Source organism: Mobula birostris, chromosome 8 (genome assembly GCF_030028105.1).
Source record: "Mobula birostris isolate sMobBir1 chromosome 8, sMobBir1.hap1, whole genome shotgun sequence".
In the NCBI taxonomy this organism is placed as follows: Eukaryota; Metazoa; Chordata; class Chondrichthyes; order Myliobatiformes; family Myliobatidae; genus Mobula; species Mobula birostris.
The window spans coordinates 85486255-85507000 of NC_092377.1; the positions used below are offsets into that span (position 1 = coordinate 85486255).

Here is a 20746-nt window from a genome sequence, read left to right on the forward strand (position 1 = left end):
TGTATACTCTTACTGATTTACTTGTTTATTTATTATTTTATTTTTTCCTCTTCTATATTATGTTCTGTATTGAACTGCTGCTGCTAAGTTAACAAATTGAACTTCACATGCCGATGATAATAAACCTGATTCTGATATTAAAACACTCCTACTGTACTCTTCCCCAGTCTCCCTCATGCACAGAAGGTGTAAGTTAAAGGAGAGTTCATCCAGCAGATATTCAAACACACATACTGACTGTAATCAAGTCTCAAAATATTATGTTGAATGCTTGAATATTAGCTGTTGCACTTACATTATTTTATTTTTAATGTCTTTATACATCTGCCTTTAAACATATGATGAAAGTAATCAAAGTTTAAGTTTAATGTGTGAATGCTGTTACTAAAGAACATATATTTCTACATGTTTCTGATTATGCTTTTTGTTATATAGAACAGAACACATCAGTAATTTTCTAATTAATCTCACCGTGGTATCCTCTGAGCATTAATTTTTCCATCTTATCTGTACATGACGCCATACACCTCAAGATGCCAGCTATGGATGCAGTAGACCGGTCCATCTGAGTTTCCACAGCCTTGAGTTGGGCAGGGAGCTCTCAGCAGCAACTGGACATGCTACCCATTGCCACCCATTCCACTCCACAAAAGATTTTCTGTTATGATTCCAAGTTTGAAGGATTTCAGCAACAAGATTAGACTAAAAAAGATAGGATGCATGATTTTCAGAGCAAAGAGGAGATCTAATGGAGCTGTGCAACATCGTGACAGTTTTGAATGGAGTAACTAAACAGAAGGTATTCTTATTAGCAGTCAATTCAATGCAAAGTGTACAAGAAGAGATGTGAGGAAAACAGTATTGATGAAATTCACTGCCTATGTGAGTGGCAGAAACAGGGGCAATCAGTGCTTTCAGAAGAAAATTGGATTGGCATTTGAGGGAGAGTAATAAGAAGGGCTACAGTAAAAGTCCAGGAGAATGCATCCAACTCAACATCCAAATCAAGGCACTTCACAATATTCAGAATCATTCAATTTAACTGCATAGCATTGAGGAACATTTTCAATGAGTTTCACCCATTGAAAACAGGCCAATTGAATCAAGGATGATAATATTGAAGCAGTAATTTGCATGACTTTCCCAAAAGTTAGTGACATGAATCACATTATTCTTAAGAATCCACCCATTGGTTAGTAGTATTTTAAACAATTAAGTTAAATTTAATCAAAGTTGCAAGACTTAAATCCATGAAAACGTTGTAGCAAAAAAATTATTCAACTGTCACAGCTGAGGCTGTGAAAACAATCAGAAACAAATTATGCTGTCAACACACACAAGAAAAACAGAATTCTCATTATTTTAAGAAATTATTAAAATTGTTATTTGATAGCAGTCTGATCAGAAAAATATTGTTGATAAAGTCTGCAAATGACTTAAAACATTAACATCTGATGATAGTGAATCTAGTTAATCTATCATTAAACAAAATATGCTTCATTTATGCGGTCCTTGGAAGTGATTTGGATAGTCACCCTGGTTTTCCCCACAGAGAAGTTGCACATTACTGGTTTAAACTGTGGAATACTCTCTCTAAACTGTCCTGTCTCTCCTTCTCCACTTTAAGGCACTCCGTTAAATTGATGACTTTGAGTAAAAATTTGGCCAGATGCTGTGTTAGTTCTTATATAGTTCAATGTAATGACCTGTTTGATAATGCTTCTGGGAATGTTATTCCATGTTAAGGGTGCCAGACAAATTTGTCACAACTATAAAACAAAGGAGTCTAAAGCATACTATTCCATTACAAATGCAAACACGAGGAAATCTGCAGATGCTGGAATTTCATGCAACACACACAAAAAATGCTGGTGAACGCAGCAGGCCAGGCAGCATCTCTAGGAAGAGGTATAGTCGACGTTTTGGGCCTAGACTCTTCGTCAGGACTAACTGAAAGAAGAGATAGTAAGAGATTTGAAAGTGGGGGTGGGGGGAGAGATCCAAAATGATAGGAGAAGACAGGAGGGGGAGGGATGGAGCCAAGAGCTGGACAGGTGATTGGCAAAAGAGATAGGAGGCTGGAGAAGGGAGTGGATCATGGGATGGGAGGCCTAGAGAGAAAGAAAGGGGGAGGGGGGAAGCCCAGAGGATGTGCAAGGAGTATAGTGAGAGGGACAGAGGTAGAAAAAGGAGAGAGAGAAAAAAAATTGAAAATATAATAAATAAATAACGGATAGGGTACGAAGGGGAGGTGGGGCATTAATGGAAGTTAGAGAAGTCAATGTTCATGCCATCCGGTTGGAGGCTACCCAAACGGAATATAAGGTATTGTTCTGCCAACCTGAGTGTGGTTTCATCTTGACAGTAGAGGCGGCCATGGATAGACGTATCAGAATGAGAATGGGACGTGGAATTAAAATGTGTGGCCACTGGGAGATCCTGCTTTTTCTGGCGGACAGAGCGTAGGTGTTCAGCAAAACTATCTCCCAGCCTGCGTCGGGTCTCGCCAATATATAGAAGACCAGATCGAGAGCATCAGACGCAGTATATCACCCCAGCCAACTCACGGGTGAAGTGTCGCCTCAGCTGGAAGGACTGTCTGGGGCCCTGAATGGTGGTGAGGGAGGAAGTGTAAGGGCATGTGTAGCACTTGTTCCGCTTACAAGGATAGTGCTGGGAGGGAGATCGGTGGGAAGAGATTGGGGGGGGGGGAACGAATGGACAAGGGAGTCGCGTAGGGAGTGATCCCTGCGGAAAGTGGTGGGGGGGGGAGGGAACGATGTACTTAGTGGTGGGATCCCATTGGAGGCGGCGGAAGTTACGGAGAATTATATGTTGGACCCGGAGGTTGATGGGGTGGTAGGTGAGGACAAGGGGAACCCTATTCCTAGTGGGATGCGGGAGGATGGGGTGAGAGCAGATGTGCGTGAAATGGGAGAGATGCATTTGAGAGCAGAGTTGATGGTGGAGGAAGGGAAGCCCCTTTCTTTAAAAAAGGAGGACATCTGCTTCTTCCTGGAATGAGAAGCCTCATCCTGAGAGCAGATGCAGCGGAGTCGGAGGAATTGTGAGAAGTGGATGGCATTTTTGCAAGAGACAGGGTGGGAAGAGGAATAGTTCAAGTAGCCGTGAGAGTCCGTAGGCTTATAGTAGACATCAGTAGATAAGCTGTCTCCAGAGATAGAGACAGAAAGATCAAGAAAGGGGAGGGAGGTGTCAGAAATGGACCAGGTAAACTTGAGGGCAGGGTGAAAGTTGGAGACAAAGTTAATGAAGTCAACAAGCTCAGCACGCGTGCAGTAAGCAGCACCAACGCAGTCGTCGATGTAGCGAAGGAAAAGTGGGGGACAGATGCCAGTATAGGTTTAGAGCATGGATTGTTCCACAAAGCCAACAAAAAGGCAGGCATAGCTGGGACCCATACAGGTGCCAACGGCTACACCTTTAGTTTGGAGGAAGTGGGAGGAGCCAAAGGAGAAATTATTAAGAGTAAGGACTAATTCCGCTAGACGGGGCAGAGTGGTGGTAGAACTATACTCCTTGCACATCCTCTGGGCTTCCCCCTTCCCCCTTTCTTTCTCTCTAGGCCTCCTGTCCCACGATTCGCTCCCTTCTCCAGCTTCATATCCCTTTTGCCAATCCCTTTTTTCCTGCTCTTAGCTCCACCCTCCCCCTCCTGTCTTCTCCTATCATTTCGGATCTCCCCCTCCCCCTCCCATTTTCAAATCTCTTACTATCTCTTCTTTCAGCTAGTCCTGATGAAGAGTCTCGGCCCGAAACGTCGACTGTGCCTCTTCCTATAGATGCTGCCTGGCCTGCTACATTCACCAGCATTTTACAATATTATTCCATGCAGAATCAGAAGATTCAAAATATTATGAATTTTAGAGATACAAAGGATATAATGATCTGAAAGGTATTACTTAGAGTATGTTTGTGAAAGTAAATTCAAAGCATGTCAAGAGTAAAAGAGAAAATTAGAAAACCAAAATTGTGTGCTTCTGTTTAAGACCAGTAGATATAGGAGCAAGATTAGGCCATTTGGCCCTTTGAGTCTGCTCTGCCATTTCAGCATGGCTGATCCAATTTTCCCTCTCAGCTCCAATCTCTTGCCTTCTCCCCATATCCCTCATGCCATGAACTATCAAGAATCTATCAACCTCTGGCTTAAATATATGTAAAGACTTGGCCTCCACAGCCACCTGTGGCAATGAATTCCCCAGGTTCTCCACTCTCTGGCTAAAGAAATTCCAACTCATCTCTGCTTTAAAAAGATGCCCCTCTATTCTAAGGCTGTATCCTCTGATCTTAGACTCTCCCACCACAAGAAACATCCTCTCCACATCCACTCTATTGACGCCTTTCAACATTCGATATCTTTCAAGTAGATCACCCTTCATTCATCTATCCTGCTTGCTATTTCTTCAAAGAATTCCAACAGATTTGTCAGGCAAGATTTTCCATTGACGAAACCATGCTGACTACAGCCTATTTTATCATGTGCCTCTAAGTATCCTGAAACCACGTCCTTAACAATTGACTTCAAAATCTTCTCAACCACTGAGGTCTGACTAACTGGCCTATAATTGTCTTTCTTCTGCCTCTCTCCCTTCTTGAATACTGGAGTGACATTTGTAATTTCCCGGTCTTCTGGAATCATTCCAGAATCTAGTGATTCTTGGAAGATACTTACTAATCTCTTCAGCCACCTCTTTCAGAGCCCTTAGGGTGGACACCATCTGGTCCAGGTAACTTATCTACCTTCAGATCTTTCCGTTTCCCAAGAACCTTCTCCCTAGTACTGGCAATTTCACACACTTCTGACCGCTGACACTCTGGAGCTTCCACCATACTGCTCATGTCTTCCATAGTGAATACATTGCAAAATACTTAATCAGTTCATTCACTATTTCCTTGTCCCCCATTACTACCTTTCCAGCATTGTTTTCCAGCAGTTTGATATCCACTCTCGTCTCTCTTTTACACTTTATGTATCTGAAGAAACTTTGGGTGTCCTCTTAAAATATTATTGGCTAGCTTACTTTTATATTCCATCTTTACCTTCTTAGTGACTTTTTTAGTTGCCTTCCATTGCTTTTTAAAAGCTTCCCAATCCTCTAACTCTCCACTAATTTTTGCTCTATTATATATGCCTTCTCTTTGGCTTTTATGTTGGCTTTGACTTGTTAGCCACAGTTGTGTCACCTTGCCTTTAGAATACTTTTTCCTCTTTGGGATGTAAATATCCTGTGCCTTTCCAATTGGTTCCAGAAATTCCAGCCATTGCTGCTCTGCTGTCATCCCCGTCAGTGTTCTTTTCTGATCAATTTTAGCTAACTCCTCTCTTATATCTCTGTAACTCCCTTTACTCCACTGTTATACATCTGACTTTAGCTTCTCCTTCTCAAATTCTAGGGTGAATTTGATCATATTAAGATCACTTTCCCCTTAGGAAAACACCTAATCAGAATAGCTGAACCTCTGGTGGGCTCAACCATGAGCTGCTCTAAAAAGCCATCTCGTAGGCAATCTAGAAATTCCCCCTCTTGGGATCCAGCGCCAACCTGATTTTCCCAATCTACCTGCATATTGAAATCCGGCATGACTATTCCAACAACACCCTTTTGGCATGCATTTTCTATTTCCCAATGTAATTTGTAGACCATATCCTTACAACTGTTTGGGATCTGTATACAACTTCCATCAGGGTCTTTTATTCCTTGTAGTTCCTTAGCTCTACCACAGCAATTCAACACCTTCCGACCCTATGTCACCTGTGTCTAATGAGGTGACACACGAGAGAAAGAGAATACATATCTCTCCTCCTATAAAAATCATATGAACCAACTGGTGGGTACAGTATATCTGATTCTTATAGGAGCAGAGATATGTGTTCTCTCTGAGATTTCTTCTCAATTTATTGCAGAAATCCTTTTACACTATACCAGAGGTGGTGAACTTTTCTGACAGTGTGTGCCCAAATTGACAGTAACTTCTAAAAAAATTCTCTCATGTGCTATGGTAATTTTAAGCAGAGATCATCATTGATTAATAAAATAATAACAATAATTTTGGAATTTTTTTTAAAAAGGAAAAGGATGAGAACTGTTGCTTATTTATGTGTATTCATTACTTTACTATTAATAAAACAGAGACAGATCAAAATAAATGAAGCATTTTAGAACAATCAAGAGAAAATCTGAAGATGTTGGAAGTCCAAGCAACACACACAAAGTGCTGGAGGAACTCAGCAGGCCAGGCAGCATCTGTGGAAAAGAGTACAGGTGACGTTTCGGGCCGAGATCCTTTAGACCTGCTGAAGGGTCTCGGCCTCTGGCGTCAACTGTACTCTTTTCCATAGATACTGCCTGGCCTGCTGAGTCCCTCCAGCATCGAGTGTGTTGTGAAGCATTTTAGAAAACTTGTTCAAAAATTATTACTAATGTTTTAAAAAGACAATTGAAAAATAACAATTTTGAATAGTGTTGCTATTGTAACAGTTTACTATCCAAATACTGATGTGTACACCAGGTGTGCAAGAAATTCAAAACGTATCATCCAGAGTCATGCATTCTCGTAACCATCTAGTTGGTGCCAAACCAGCATCAGATGTTTCCTGTGAAAACATCTCACTGCACTTGGGTCGTAAAACATCATTCACTGCTTCATTTGGCAGTAAAGATAATCATTATGTGTCTATTTATTATGTGTAGGATTTAAAGAATTGAGGGACAGCACTGCATGTTGTGTGCCAACAACATTTTTGCTGTGTCATCTTGAGTATGCATGCTTTTTAAAAAAATATATATATTTACATTGTAATTATAATGGCATTATTTATATGCTTCAAAGTTATCAAATTAGAAACCAGTATTAATATTTAGGAATTTGATAGATGTTATAGAATCATTATTGCCATTATTAAACAAGAAGGCTAATAGTATCATCAAGGATGCCTGCCACCCTGGCCAGTCAATTTTCTCTTCTCTATTTTCTGGGAGAAGGTAACAGGAGCTTGAAAGCATGGATGACCAGACTCAGGCACAGCTTCTTCCCCACTACCATCAGACTTCTGAACCAATTACCATTTTCACATCCTCTTCCCAGTTGTACTGCATATTCTCAGACTTTTAATTCTATCTCTCTCAGTGGTTCCACTGTTGTCACTTGGCATTTCTTTTGCACCTCTTGAGATTGCACTATGATCTTTGCACCATTCTATTATTTTGTGCTCAACACTATATTTATTGCTGTATTTGTTATTGCCATATACACTTAATTTTGTGAGCTTCACATTAGGAAGGAATTTTGATAATGACAGTAATAAACTAATTTAAATCTGAATCTAAACATTTTTTGAGGCTCAATTAAAAACTATACAACTCTATTTGCAAAAGGATTTTGTATGTTACAAAAGGAATATTCACTTCTTTTTAATGACAGCAAATTCAGTCAACGCTCATACTTTCTAAAGTTTATGAAATACATATCATAGTATATCAAGCAGTAGTATATCAAAGCAATTGGACTTGCTGTGTTGTCTAGAAGATGTTTTGCCACTCATCCAAGCAGCTTCTTCAGTTCTGATCCATGGTGGGTAGTTTTCCCGCTTATACACTCTGTGAGTTGTTTAAAGGTATAGCAATCACATAAGGGCTGTTAAGAGTTGTAGAGGTAATGAGAGGGTCATTAGTCTCATCTTTGCATGAATGGAGGTGCATGTTTTGGACAGGGAGGACAGGTGGTTTGAAAGAAGGATTAAAGAAGCCATCCCTGAACAGAGGGGGTGGAGTTTTCATCATCTATCAGCTACTTACATTGCAGTCCTAACATCTATACCCTGACATCTCCAAAACAGTTAACACTTCCATTTATCCAGTTGCCTTGATATATAATGACCTGGATGACTGAGAACCTTCATAGACAGTGGCATGCAGAAGTTTGGGTACCCCTGGTCAAAATTTCTGTTACTGTGAATAGCTAAGTGAGTAAAAGATGAACTGATTTCCAAAAGGCATAAAGTTAAAGATGACACATTTCTTTAATATTTTAAGCAAGAAAACTTTTTAAATTCCATCTTTTAGTTTCAAAATAACAAAAAAGAAAAGGGCCTGAAGCAGAAGTTTGGGCACCCTGCATGGCAGTACTTAGTAACACCCCCTTTGGCAAGTATCACAGCTTGTAAACGCTTTTTGTAGCCAGTTAAGAATCTTTCAATTCTTGTTCGGGGAATTTTCGCCCATTCTTTCTTGCAAAAGGCTTATAGTTCTGTGAGATTCCTGGGCTATCTTGCCTGCGCTGCCCTTTTGAGGTCTATCCACAGATTCTCGATGATGTTTAGGTCAGGGGACTGTGAGGGCCATGGCAAAACCTTCAGCTGCGCCTCTTGAGGTAGTCCATTGTGGATTTTGAGGTGTGTTTAGGTTCATTATCCTGTTGTAGAAGCCATCCTCTTTTCATCTTTGGCTTTTTTTTTTTACAGACGGTGTGATGTTTGCTTCCAGAATTTGCTGGTATTTAATTGAATTCGTTCTTCCCTCTACCAGTGAAATGTTCCCCGTGCCACTGGCTGCAACACAAGTCCAAAGCATGATCGATCCACCCCCGTGCTTAACAGTTGGAGAGGGGTTCTTTTCATGAAATTCTGAACCCTTTTTTCTCCAAACATACCTTTGCTCATTGCGGCCAGAAAGTTCTATTTTAACTTCATCAGTCCACAGGACTTGTTTCCAAAATACATCAGGCTTGTTTAGATGTTTCTTTGAACCTTTTGAATAGATGGCTTCTAGAACAGGATAATGAACCTAAACACACCTCAAAATCCACAATGGGCTACCTCAAGAGGTGAAAGCTGAAGGTTTTGCCATGACCCTCACAGTCCCCTGACCTAAACATCAACAAGAATCTGTGGATAGACCTCAAAAGAGCAGTGCATGCAAGACAGCCCGAGAAACTCACAGAACTAGAAGCCTTTTGCAAGGAAGAATGGGCGAAAATCCCCCAAACAAGAACTGAAAGACTTTTAACTGGCTACAAAAAGCGTTTACACGCTGTGATACTTGCCAAAGGGGGCGTTACTAAGTACTGCCATGTTGGGTGCCCAAACTTTTGCTTCAGGTCCTTTTCTTTTTTGTTATTTTGAAACTGTAAAAGATGGAAATAAAAAAGTTTTCTTGCTTAAAATATTAAAGAAATCTTTAACTTTATGCCTTTTGGCAATCAGTTCATCTTTTACTCGCCTAGCTATTCACAGTAACAGAAATTTCGACCGGGGTGCCCAAACTTTTGCATGCCACTGTATCATAGTATTTCACACTTAGTGGTAATACATGACTTAGTTACGTAAACAATGTGAAAAACCCTGGGTGATCAAGACATGAGCGAATAAACATAAGAGATTCTAGATGCTGAAAATCCAAAGTAACACATACAAAATGCAGGAGGAACTTCCTGTCCGTTTGTCCTTTCAGGCAGCATCTATGGATAGGAATAAACAGTTCGCATTTTGGGCTGAGTGATCTTGATGAAGGATCTTGGCCCAAAACGTCAATTGTTTATTCCTTTCCGTAGATGCTAACTGACCTGGTCAGTTCTTCCAGTATTTACTTATTTATTAACTATTTAGAGATACAGGCCCTTCCGGCCCAACAAGCCACATTACCCAGCAAGTAACCTAACCTAATCATAGCACAATTTACATTGACCAATTAACCTACTAAGTGGCATGTCTTTGGACTGTGGGAGGAAACCACAGCATCCAGAGGAAACCCACAGACTCACAGGGAGAATATAGAAATTTATTATGGAGGGCGCTGGAATTAAACTCCAACACTTCAAGCAGTAGTAACCTTGTGTTAACCGCTACACTACCGAGGCATTTTGTATGACTGATTAAAACACAGAAACGTATTACTACCCAACTAATACAAGGTTCTCATTATATTTGATATTTGTAAATTTATGTAAAATTGTATAATTGCATAAGACCACAAAGAGAGACAAGATGGGGCCACTTTTGAATAGTTGAGTAGTGCAGCACAGCTCAGCTGCATTAGAAATTAGATCCAGAATTCTGTAATTAAAATAGCTGAAACTTGATGGTGTGAGTATATTGTTCAAGGTGCTAGAAACAAAAATAAAATTGGTATGGATTTAATATTTTTGTGATGTGTGGAGATACAAGAGCCTTCTTCCAATTGAGAACTTAAGCATTTCTTGATTAAGGTGGTAGGCCAATGGCTTAACAGTTGCTATGCAAAAATTGAGGACCTCACAGGTGATTCCAGTCATTTTCTCCTATGCACTGCAAAACAATGTCATGTTATTTTAATATTAAAGCTAAAGAATACATTTGTAAGCAACATAGCAATCTTAGCAGTACAAAAGCAAAGAATGGATAGTGCAATATTAAAACCAATTTAAAATAGTTTGCAGGGGAACAATTTGCTTTCTGAAGAAAATTTTTAGATGAATGTCCAATGGAAAATCCTTAATGTGAAATGTTAAGAGCGTTTCTCTCATAAAGATACTGCCTGAGCTGCTGAGGGGTTCTGTTTTCATTTTAGCTTACAGCATCTGTAGTATATTTCTTTTGCATAATAAATAAGCAACATTTTCCTTACTTGCGGGTATAGTACCTTGGATATTGTTGAGGGAGATGTCCTTTCAGGTGCTAGCTGTAGTTAGGTCTTAGTAGGGAAGGGTAGAGTACTGTTGGACAGGGAAATGGTGATAGGAGATTTGATGATGAGGGGGACAGAGAGGAGATTCTGTGGCAGCAGAAGAGATGTTGCCTCCAAGGTCAAGGATATCTCTGAATGGCTGCAGAAAATTCTCAAGCATGGAAGGTGAACACTGACAGGTCATTGTACATGTTGCTACAACCATCGATAGAAGAGGGATGAGGTCTTGCAGAATTACTACGGGGAGAGCGACAGGAAGTTAAAAAGCAGGATCGCAGAGTAAGTGATCTCTGAATTACTCCTGGTACCACATGCTAACAAGAACAGTAATGGAAGGATAAGCCAGATGAATTTGTGGCTGAGGAGCTGGTACTAGGGAAAGAGATTCAGGTTCTTGGACTATTGGGACTCTTCCAGGGCAGAGGCAACCTGTACAAGAAGGACAGGTTGCACGAACCAGAGAGGGACCAATATCCTTGCAGCAAAATTTGCTAGTGCTACATGGGAGGGATTAAACTAGATTGGCAGGAGGAGGAGATTCTGAGCAACAGGTGCAAGCCATAAGATAAAGCAAGAACAAGTCTAGTAATCAGGATGGCCAAGGACTCAGTAAAGGCAGGGATAAATCTTCCTGCTAATTTTGCTTTGTTCTATGCCCTCGCTTTTGTTTTAACATTAGCTTTGACTTCCCTTGTCAGCCATGATTGTAATTTGCCATTTGATTATTTCTTCATTTTTGGAATATATATCTATATCTATCCTACAGTTAGATTAAATTTAGAAGAGCGGCCAGGGAGAGAGTAGGTTCCCATAGAGATTAACAGGGCTGCCTATGTCTTGAGCTGAAGGAGATAGATGGGATGTATGATGAATATTTCACCTTCATGTTTATTGTGGAGAATATTGAGAAAGTAAGGAGGCATGGGATCCAAGGGGACATGGATCCAGAACTGGCTTGCCCACAGAAGGCAAAGAGTGGTTGTAGATGGATCATATTCTGCATGGAGGTCGGCCACCAGTGGTGTGCCTCAGGGATCTGTTCTGGGGCCCCTACTCTTTATGATTTTTATAAATGACTTGGATGAGGAAGTGGAGGGATAGGTTAGTAAATCTGCTGATGACACATAGGTTGGAGGTGTCTTGGATAGTGTGGAGGGCTATCAGAGCTTACAGCGAGACATCGATAGGATGCAAAACCGGGCTGAGAAGTGGCAGATGGAGTTCAACGCAGATAAGTGTGAGGTGGTTCATTTTGGTAGGTTAAATATGATGACAGATTATACTATTAATGGTAAGGCTCTTGGCAGTGTGGAGGATCAGAGGGATCTTGGGGTCTGAGTCTATAGGACACTCAAAGCTGCTGAGCAGGTTGACTCTGTGGTTAAGAAAACATACGGTGCATTGGTCTTCATCAATCGTGGGATTGAGTTTAAGAGCTGAGAGGTAATGTTGCAGCTATATAGAACCCTGGTCAGACCCCACTTGGAGTACTGTGCTCAGTTCTGGTCGCCTCACAAAAGGAAGGATGTAGAAACCATAGAAAGGATGTGGAGGAGATTTACAAGGATGTTGCCTGGATTGGGGAGCATATCTTATGAGAATAGGTTGAGTGAACTCAGCCTTTTTTCCTTGGAGTGACAGAGGGTGAGCGGTGACCTGATAGAGGTGTACAAGATGATGAGAGGTATTGATCGTGTAGATAATCTGAGGCTTTTTCTTCAGGGTTTAGATGGCCAGCATGAGAGAGCACAGTAGGTACAGAGGCTTGTAAGTAAATACAGAGAGGATGTTAGGGGTAAGTTTGTGTTTTTTGTTTTTTTTTTAAACGCAGAGAGTGGTGAGTGTGTGGAATGGGCTGCCGGCGACAGTGGTGGAGGCAGATACAATAGGATCTTTTAAGAGACTCCCGGACAGGTACATGGAGCTCGGAAAAATAGAGGGCTATGGGTAACCCTAGGTAATTTCTAAGGTAAGGACATGTTAGGCACAGCTCTGTGGGCTGAAGGGCCTGTATCTGCTATGTTCTAAGATGATGGTTATTCAAGAGATTACAAAAAACTAGAGTTGTTCTTGAGGCCATTCATATTACAAGGGAAGAGGTGGTTGCAGCCTCATAGCCCATTAAGGCAAATAGAATAATCTCCAGGGCCGGAACAAATGCATCCATGGACTTTGTAGCAGGCTGGAGAGGAAACTGGGAGGGCCCTTGTGGAGATATTTGCTTCATCATGAGCCACTAATGAAGTTCCTGTTGTTTTAATAGGGTACCAAGGAAAAGTTAGGGAACTGCATGCCAGTCAACCTGACATCAGTAGTGGGAAAGTTACTTGTGGGGAATTCTGAGGGACAGAATCTAACTGCACATGGATAGATCGAATCTAATTAGGAGGAATCAGCATGGCTAGTTGGACAGATTCAGAATTGGCTACGAGGTAGGAAACAGAAGGTGGTGGCAAACAGTTTCTCAGAACAGAGGCTGATGGATGGCTGTGCTGCAGGGGTTAGTCTTGGGATGCTTGTTATTTGTTGTGTATATAAATGATCTGGATGCAAATACACAATGCTTGATCAGTAAGTTAGTGGATGATGCAAAGTTCAGAGGTGTTGCTGATAATAAAGAAAAGGTTATTGTGGATTACAAGGAGATCATGATCAGTTAGGGAAGTGGGTTGAGGAATGGTAAGGATTTCAATTCAGGTAAGTGTGGGGGAATGCATTTTGGAAAGTCAAACTAGCATAGGACCTATACTATGAATGGTAGGCATTAAGAAGTGTAATAGAATACAAGTACATAGTTCATTGAAAGTGACATCACAGGTCGGCAAAGTTGGGGTAAATCACACTTAGCATGCTGGCCTTTACCAGTCAGCATAATGAATATAGGAGTTGGGACATACTGCAGTTGTATAAGTCATTGACAAGTTGCATTTGAAGTACTGTGTATAGTTTTGGCCACCCTGTTATAGGAAAGCTGTGGTTAAACTGGACAAGTGTAGAAAAGATTTACAAGGATGTTGCCAGAACTGGAGGGCCTGAGTTATACAGAGAGATTGGCCAGGCTAGATGTTTATTCTTTGAACATTTGAGAATGAGGAGTAATCTCAGAGAAACATTTAAAATTATCAGAGGCTTAGATAAGGCGGATGCTAAAGGTCTTTTCCCCTGGAAAGAGGAATAAGGGAGACCAAAACTTGGGGGCAAGGATTTGGGGTAAAAGATAAAAGATTTAAAATAGATCTGGGGGCAAGCTTTTTTTTTAAAATGCAGAAGGTGGGGAGTATATGGAACATTATGCCAGAGAATATAGTTGAGGCAGATACAACAATATAATTTAAGAAGCACTGGATAGGTACATGAAGGGGCAGGGCTTAGAGGAATATGGATCAAATGCAGGAAAAGGAACACGTGTTTGGCATGGACTCTTTGGGACAAAGGGCCTTTAACGATGCTGTACTGCTCTATGACTCTCTATGACTAGCATAATTTCCCTAGTAACCGCTTGAAAACAAGATGAAGAATTAGAGCTATTCACCTAGTATTTGTATGATCTGATAACAACATAGTAGGGTTAAATCCACATCTAGGACTATGTTGAATGATGGAAGCAATAGTTTTTAACTGATCAAGTTTAGGGACAGGAAAAAACCCAGAGCAAACCATAAAGGAGAAAATTAGATGCCAAAAGAGGACTGGAATGTAAGAAAGAGGAATTAAGATAGTGAAAGTTAAAACAGAAAGGCAAATCTCTTTAAAAATGCTCAAAGCCTTCAGAAATAGTTTACTCTTTGCAGTCATGACATGTAGCCCTCTTATTTTCAAGGTTGTGTGAAATAAAAAACATTAATGATTTCATTACAAAATCCCTTACATGACTCATAGTAACTTTAACATGCTAAACTTGCCTATATCCAATATTTCTTTTGCTCATAGACAAATTAATAAGATTTCCACTTATTATGTTTAGCAGTGGAGCAGCATTAATTGTGCAATAAATTATGACAATTCACAAATCTCTACGTACTATTTTGCACGATGAACTGATAAATTTCCATGTGCTAATAATCTGAAAAATAATTGATTGTATTCACATTGTATTTTGCACAACTTCAGGATGTCCCAAAGCTGATCATGTACTTCTAAAGCATACCTAATTTTGTAATTCAGGAATCATGACAATAAATATATACTCTGAAAACACCCGCAAACAGCAATGTGATAAAAATAAATAATCATTATTTACTTGAGACTGATTGAGGAATAAATGTTTTCCGGCATAAAATGGATTAGATCACCTGCTCTCCTAATAAAATCTTTTACGTTCACCAGATAGAGCAGGCGCGACCTAGAAAGATGGCACTGCCTCAGCACTGCATAGGAGTATCGCTTAGATTATTGTGTCCCTGGAGTGGGAATTGAGTCACAGCCTTTCAACTCAGCAGGGAAAACCCAACCAACCAGTTTGCATACATTGGAAGCACTGTAACCATCAAACTTAAATATGAACAGACTCAATAATTATCAACACAACAAGCGGAACAGGAAAAACTATTTAACAGATGTTGCGCAGAGACAGTAGGGTATTACACTCCAGTGAGTTTTGTTGAGAAGCTGGATAGACACAGGAAAGAAGCTTTAGAGATGATATGTAGTCCTGGTGGTGATGGACCTGCAGCATCTCCCTGATGGTAATTTGGTGAATAGGTGACTGCTAGAATGGGTGGAGTCAGCAGTTATTTTTTCAGCTCTTTTCTTCACTTTTAATATCGGTAGCTGACAGCCAATGATCTCCTCCACTGAATGGACCACTCACTGCAACTTGGACTTGGAGAGGGAGGAGGCGCAAGAAACCAAACAGTGATAGAGTTGGTCATAACACTCTCAATGACGGCCGAGTAAAAAGTCATCAGGAAATGCCCTGAGATGTTAAGCTTCCTAAGCTGGAGTAGGAAGAACAATCTCTGCTGGGCTTTCCTAGTGATGAGCATAAACTTGCTTGTCTGCTTCAGTGTATTGTTAATGGTAGTCCCCAGGAACATGGATGACTTGACCACAGACATAGCCTGACCATTAATTTCCAAGAGGGGGCAGGTAGGGGATTGTTGGGAGAAGTTCATCCTCTTTTCCACCTTCTTGATAGTGTTAAGCTCCAAGTTGTTATGAATACACCATGCTACAAGATGGTCTATCTCTTTTTGACAGCGGGTCACATCATTATTAGAGACCAGACCAACTACAGTTGTGTCATCTGTGAACTTCAGGATTTTAATGAACTTGTCTGTGGAAAGACAGTCATTTGTATAAAGTGAGAATAGGAGGGGTGAAAGAACACAGCCCTGAGGAGTGCCTGTGCTTATAGACATTGGATCGGTCAAGTAAGAACCCAGCCTTACATACTGCTTCCTTCCTTCAGGAAGTTGGTAATCCACTGACAGAAACTGTAGAGTACAGCTAGCTGGGTTCGTTTGCTGTGGAGCAACTCTGAAACAATTGTGTTGAAGGTGGAGCTAAAATCCACAAACAAGATCCATGTGTTGGGGAGTCCAAATGTTGAAGAATGCAATGAAGGCACAAGCTAACTGCATCCTGAAATGAGCAATTTGCTCTATAAGCAAAACCCTAGAAAGTCAAGAAGAGGATCAGTAATGGACTAAACATTAGACATTCAAAGGTTTTCATAACTATTGAAGTCAGAGCAACTGGCATATAATCATTAAGTCCAGTGATCATGTCTTTCTTGGGAACTGGTGTGATTGTAGAAACTTTAAAGCAGTCTGGAACCCTGCATAATTGCAGGGAAATGTTAAATATCTCAATGAAGACAGGTGCGTGCTGATCCACATAGTATCTTAGTGTACCAGTTGAGACAGCATCAGAGCTTGCAACTTTCCTGAAGTTCTGTGTTTGTGAACATCTTGCTTCACAGAAAGTATAGGGTGGAAAGGAGGGAGGGGGCTGAAGAAGATGAATGGGGCTGGGGTGAAGGGGGGGATGGTGATATTGTAGTAGTTGTGTAAGGGAGTGGGGTAAGGGCTCAGCATATCAGGATCAGAAGAAGTGAAAAGGGATAGCTGTAGATTGCCTTATCAAAGTAGAGTCACATTCTACTGGCAAATCTTCAGCACATGCAGTAAAGATACAATCTACAAGAATCTTTCAAACTAATTAGCTAATATTTGTTAACCACTGCAACACACATCAAAGTTGCTGGTGAACGCAGCAGGTCAGGCAGCATCTCTAGGAAGAGGTACAGTTGACGGTTCAGGCCGGGACACTTCGTCAGGACGGAGGGTCCTGGCCTGAAATGTCAACTGCACCTCTTCCTAGAGATGCTGCCTGACCTGATGCGTTCACCAGCAACTTTGATGTGTGTTGCTTGAATTTCCAGCATCTGCAGAATTCCTTGTGTTATTTGTTAACCACTTCTATTTTCTGTTGCGCTCACCTTACTGTTGGAGTTCACCTTGGTTCTCCAAGTACAAATCCTCTTTTAATAACATCCCTTCTAATAGCTTCCATATGAGAGGACTAGCAGCGCAGATCATGAGGTATTACTTGACTCTATACATCAAAGTACATTAGGGATAAACTGAGCACTTAATTTACCAATCATAAGTCATGTGATAGAAACTGAGTTGACAGCAGGAAATTAACTATCCAAATGCTGCCTTTGTTTACCTTTATATGCTTTGGGAAAATTAACTGATTTCAAGAAGTGGATTAACTGAGTTCAATGGAGGCAATGACTGAAGAGAAGTACACAGTATTGGAATTACACTGATACAGCCTAACTACATAACTGCAATAAGTTTCTTCTTTGTTGTTCTATAATCCCATTCATGCTCTTCACTGTGCCACCTATCTTTGTGTCATCAGCAACTAAGAAAAAGTGGTTCTCCATTCTATCATCTAAAACATTAATAAATACAGTAATCATTCATTCCAGTTTAATTGTATCATTCCCATTCTCTATTTCTTGCTGAACAAACATCCCCAACCATTAATTCCATGAGCTTCAATTTAAGTTAATCATCTCTTAAGAAGAAAGCCATACAAAGAACACCAAAAAGCAGATTATTCAACAATGACCTGGCAAAATTATGCATTTCTGCCCTGTCTATTACTACTTTCTATTGCACTCAAGATGGGAGATGTCCTAGAATGTTGACAGGTAACTGAAGTGGAGCTGAAGGAGTGATGTGGTGGTGTTGAGGGACAGACGTAGGGCCTGGAAGCACCTGTTGTCTCAGGTACTCTTTCCAATGTTACAATAGTGCCTGCAATTCCACAGAATTCCATTGGCATTAAGGCACTATGGGATAGCCTCTGGTTATAAAAAGTTAGACATAAATGCAAGTTAAAAACATTTAAACCTTTACAAATGTAAAACTTGGGGAACAGGGTGTTTTTGATATTAGATTATCAAAGCTAACTTTTTTAAGAACAATCCAAATGGCATGATCTAAAGCTTCCGTATAGATCCTAATAGAGAATTTTTAAATACAATTGATACTTTCCTCTCTGCATTTAACTTTCCAGAGCTTTTTGCCTAACCCTTCATTGTTTAAGTCTCCCAGTAACCCTACTGGGAGCAGCTGTATACACTCATTTGCAGTTACCCAGAAAGTCAAAGGAGTTTGGACATGAATTACTCTAACTGCACCTGGTTTCATTCCAAACTTTTGCTAAAAGTGTGAAGGTTGCCAGCTGCCATTTACCCCAACAATCCAAATCAACAAAACGCTTCAGAAATAGAAACAGTATTATCATGAATAGGGCTGGTTGTCAGACATGTAGTTTGCAATTGTCAACAGGACACATAAAGAGAGAATGAATTCTTTTAAAGATCTTGGAAGACCATTATTGGCTTACAAAGAAGTGCTATAATTAATGACGTTATATTGTAGTTTACATGTAAATAAATTATACTGAATGGAAAGCCATATGTACACATTGGAGCAGAGCACATATTCAAAAGAAACAAAGTCAAGAAGGACATATAAAGATAATGCACATGAATATAAAGTAAACCTCAATAGACAGTTTACATTGTCTATGCATTTTTTTCCAATCACAAAAAAAAATGATTAGCATGACATGAAAAACAGTGTCTACCTCAATACTCTGTACAGAGAAAGGCAAAGAAGCAATACCTTCCATGAGGAAAGTTTGGATGATACCTCATTTTCTTTGAATGACCATTCGTTATTTCTATTGGATTTGTGCTCTGCAGTAAATGGCTTAATCGTATTCACCTGCTTTTGGCACTGACATAAAAGAGTGTCTATACACTGCTCTTATTATTTAGATTTCAATAAAGAGACTAAATCTTAACAGAGCACTCTAACTTTGAAAGCAATGGCAGAAAAACTAGTAACACTTTAAAATATTTAGTCTAATTATGTTTACAATTTCCTTATTGATTACTAATTAGTATTTCAATGTCTTGCTGAGGAAATTGCCTATTTTTCATGAAAGCAACAAATACTTTTAGCTTGGAAGATGGATAAAAACTACTAGATAACTTACATAACATGGATTGGATACAATGTTGAAAAGAATGTGATTGATTACCGTGGTACTATATAAAGGATAAATTGTAAATTCATTCTAGCCACGTTTCCAAAAGCAGCGTGGGTGGGAGATGGAGCTACACACTAGTTTTCCAACTTATGCACCCTTTGAGCATAGCTCCCTGCTGGGAACTCTTAATTTACCTTCATGTATACTGCTATGACAACCAGGCACTTTTGAAGAATTCAGCTCAGGCTATAATTGGTACAAAGTTGTTTGAAATTCAGATATTTTCTGCCAGCGTAGAAAGAGTTAAGAATGAAATGTGCGAGCTGGTGATGTGAGAAATATAACAGCAGTCATAAGTATGAAATACAATTCCAAAAATATATCATTTCAATATATATGAATCTAGGATTGGCAGTAACTGTGGTAAGTTAATGACATTGTCCTCATTTGCAGATGAGAGTTGATCTTCTATTACATAAGGTTATATTTTTAGTAAAATATTTTTTAAAAAGGAGAAATTAGTGCAGTGCCTATTTTTTCCACTAGATGTCATAGATACATCTGTCAACATTCATAACATCCATGAGAAATACTAAGAATTGTGAAAAACAACAGCCAATTCTGCTTTGGGTAAAAAGCAGACTTGGATGTGATTCCACTGAAGAGAAACCTCTGTCTAATGATTATGTCTTATAGTTCAAAAATGATAAAAAGAATTTGAAATCTCATAAAATGTTTATCTTCAACTAATTCTTATTTTAATTTGTGTTTTACAGATGTTTACATAAGCCAATCAGGGAGCTAATATTTTGCATTGGAATCTACCAGAGTGACTCCATGATATTGGACAGTAGATTTGAGGTGAAACTATCACTGATTGAATATTGTGTTTGATTGATAAAGGCATTGGCAAACGAAGACAAATCCCTTTCTGAAATATTCAGCGTAATATTCAACAGAAGTTGCTCAAGTTGAAGCTGAATCCCATTCAAATGTGATGTGCTCCAATCTGTCACTCTCTCAGATAAAAGACAGAGAAATACTCAACGCACCACCTCATATCAAAACATAAACACATTAAAAATGAGAAAATCAAGTTTGTTACACACGCTGTATGAAAAAATGTCTGTGTAATCTCAGAAGGGCAACATAGCTGTTTTCTCTCTGATTCTCCAGTTAGAGTACGGATGTTGTCAAGGAAGCTTTCTCACCTCTGCTGCCATAATTTCCCTTTCTGAAGATATTTACTTAGATTTTCTTTCTAAAGTGTCTCAGGCAATGATTGGATTTAATTATCAGTGTCTTACTTTAAATGTGAACTTTCCTCACTCGAGTCAGTTTCACAATGATCATCATCATTATCATTTTTCATCTTTTTGGTGTATTTCGGGTTCCTTTTACCTGGAACACAAGATGAGTCAAAACAATAATAAATAATAATATATATTTCAAATATATAACAGTATTACATTATTTAGCTAAAGCACTTGTGGTAGTTGGGGAGTAATTTCCACATTATTTTTCTTTTCTCAGCATAGCAACGT

The 20746-nt window shown here is 39.7% G+C and overlaps 1 protein-coding gene across 2 annotated transcripts in view; it reads right to left on the minus strand.

Moving 5' to 3' along the window:
* kiz (kizuna centrosomal protein) overlaps positions 1–20746 on the minus strand; it is a 207746-nt gene that overhangs the window by 31630 nt on the left and 155370 nt on the right. For both annotated transcript variants that reach the window (XM_072265562.1, XM_072265561.1), the window contains exon 12: positions 20510–20603. In XM_072265562.1, coding sequence (XP_072121663.1) covers positions 20510–20603 — 94 coding nt within the window. The remainder of the gene's footprint in view (positions 1–20509; positions 20604–20746) is intronic.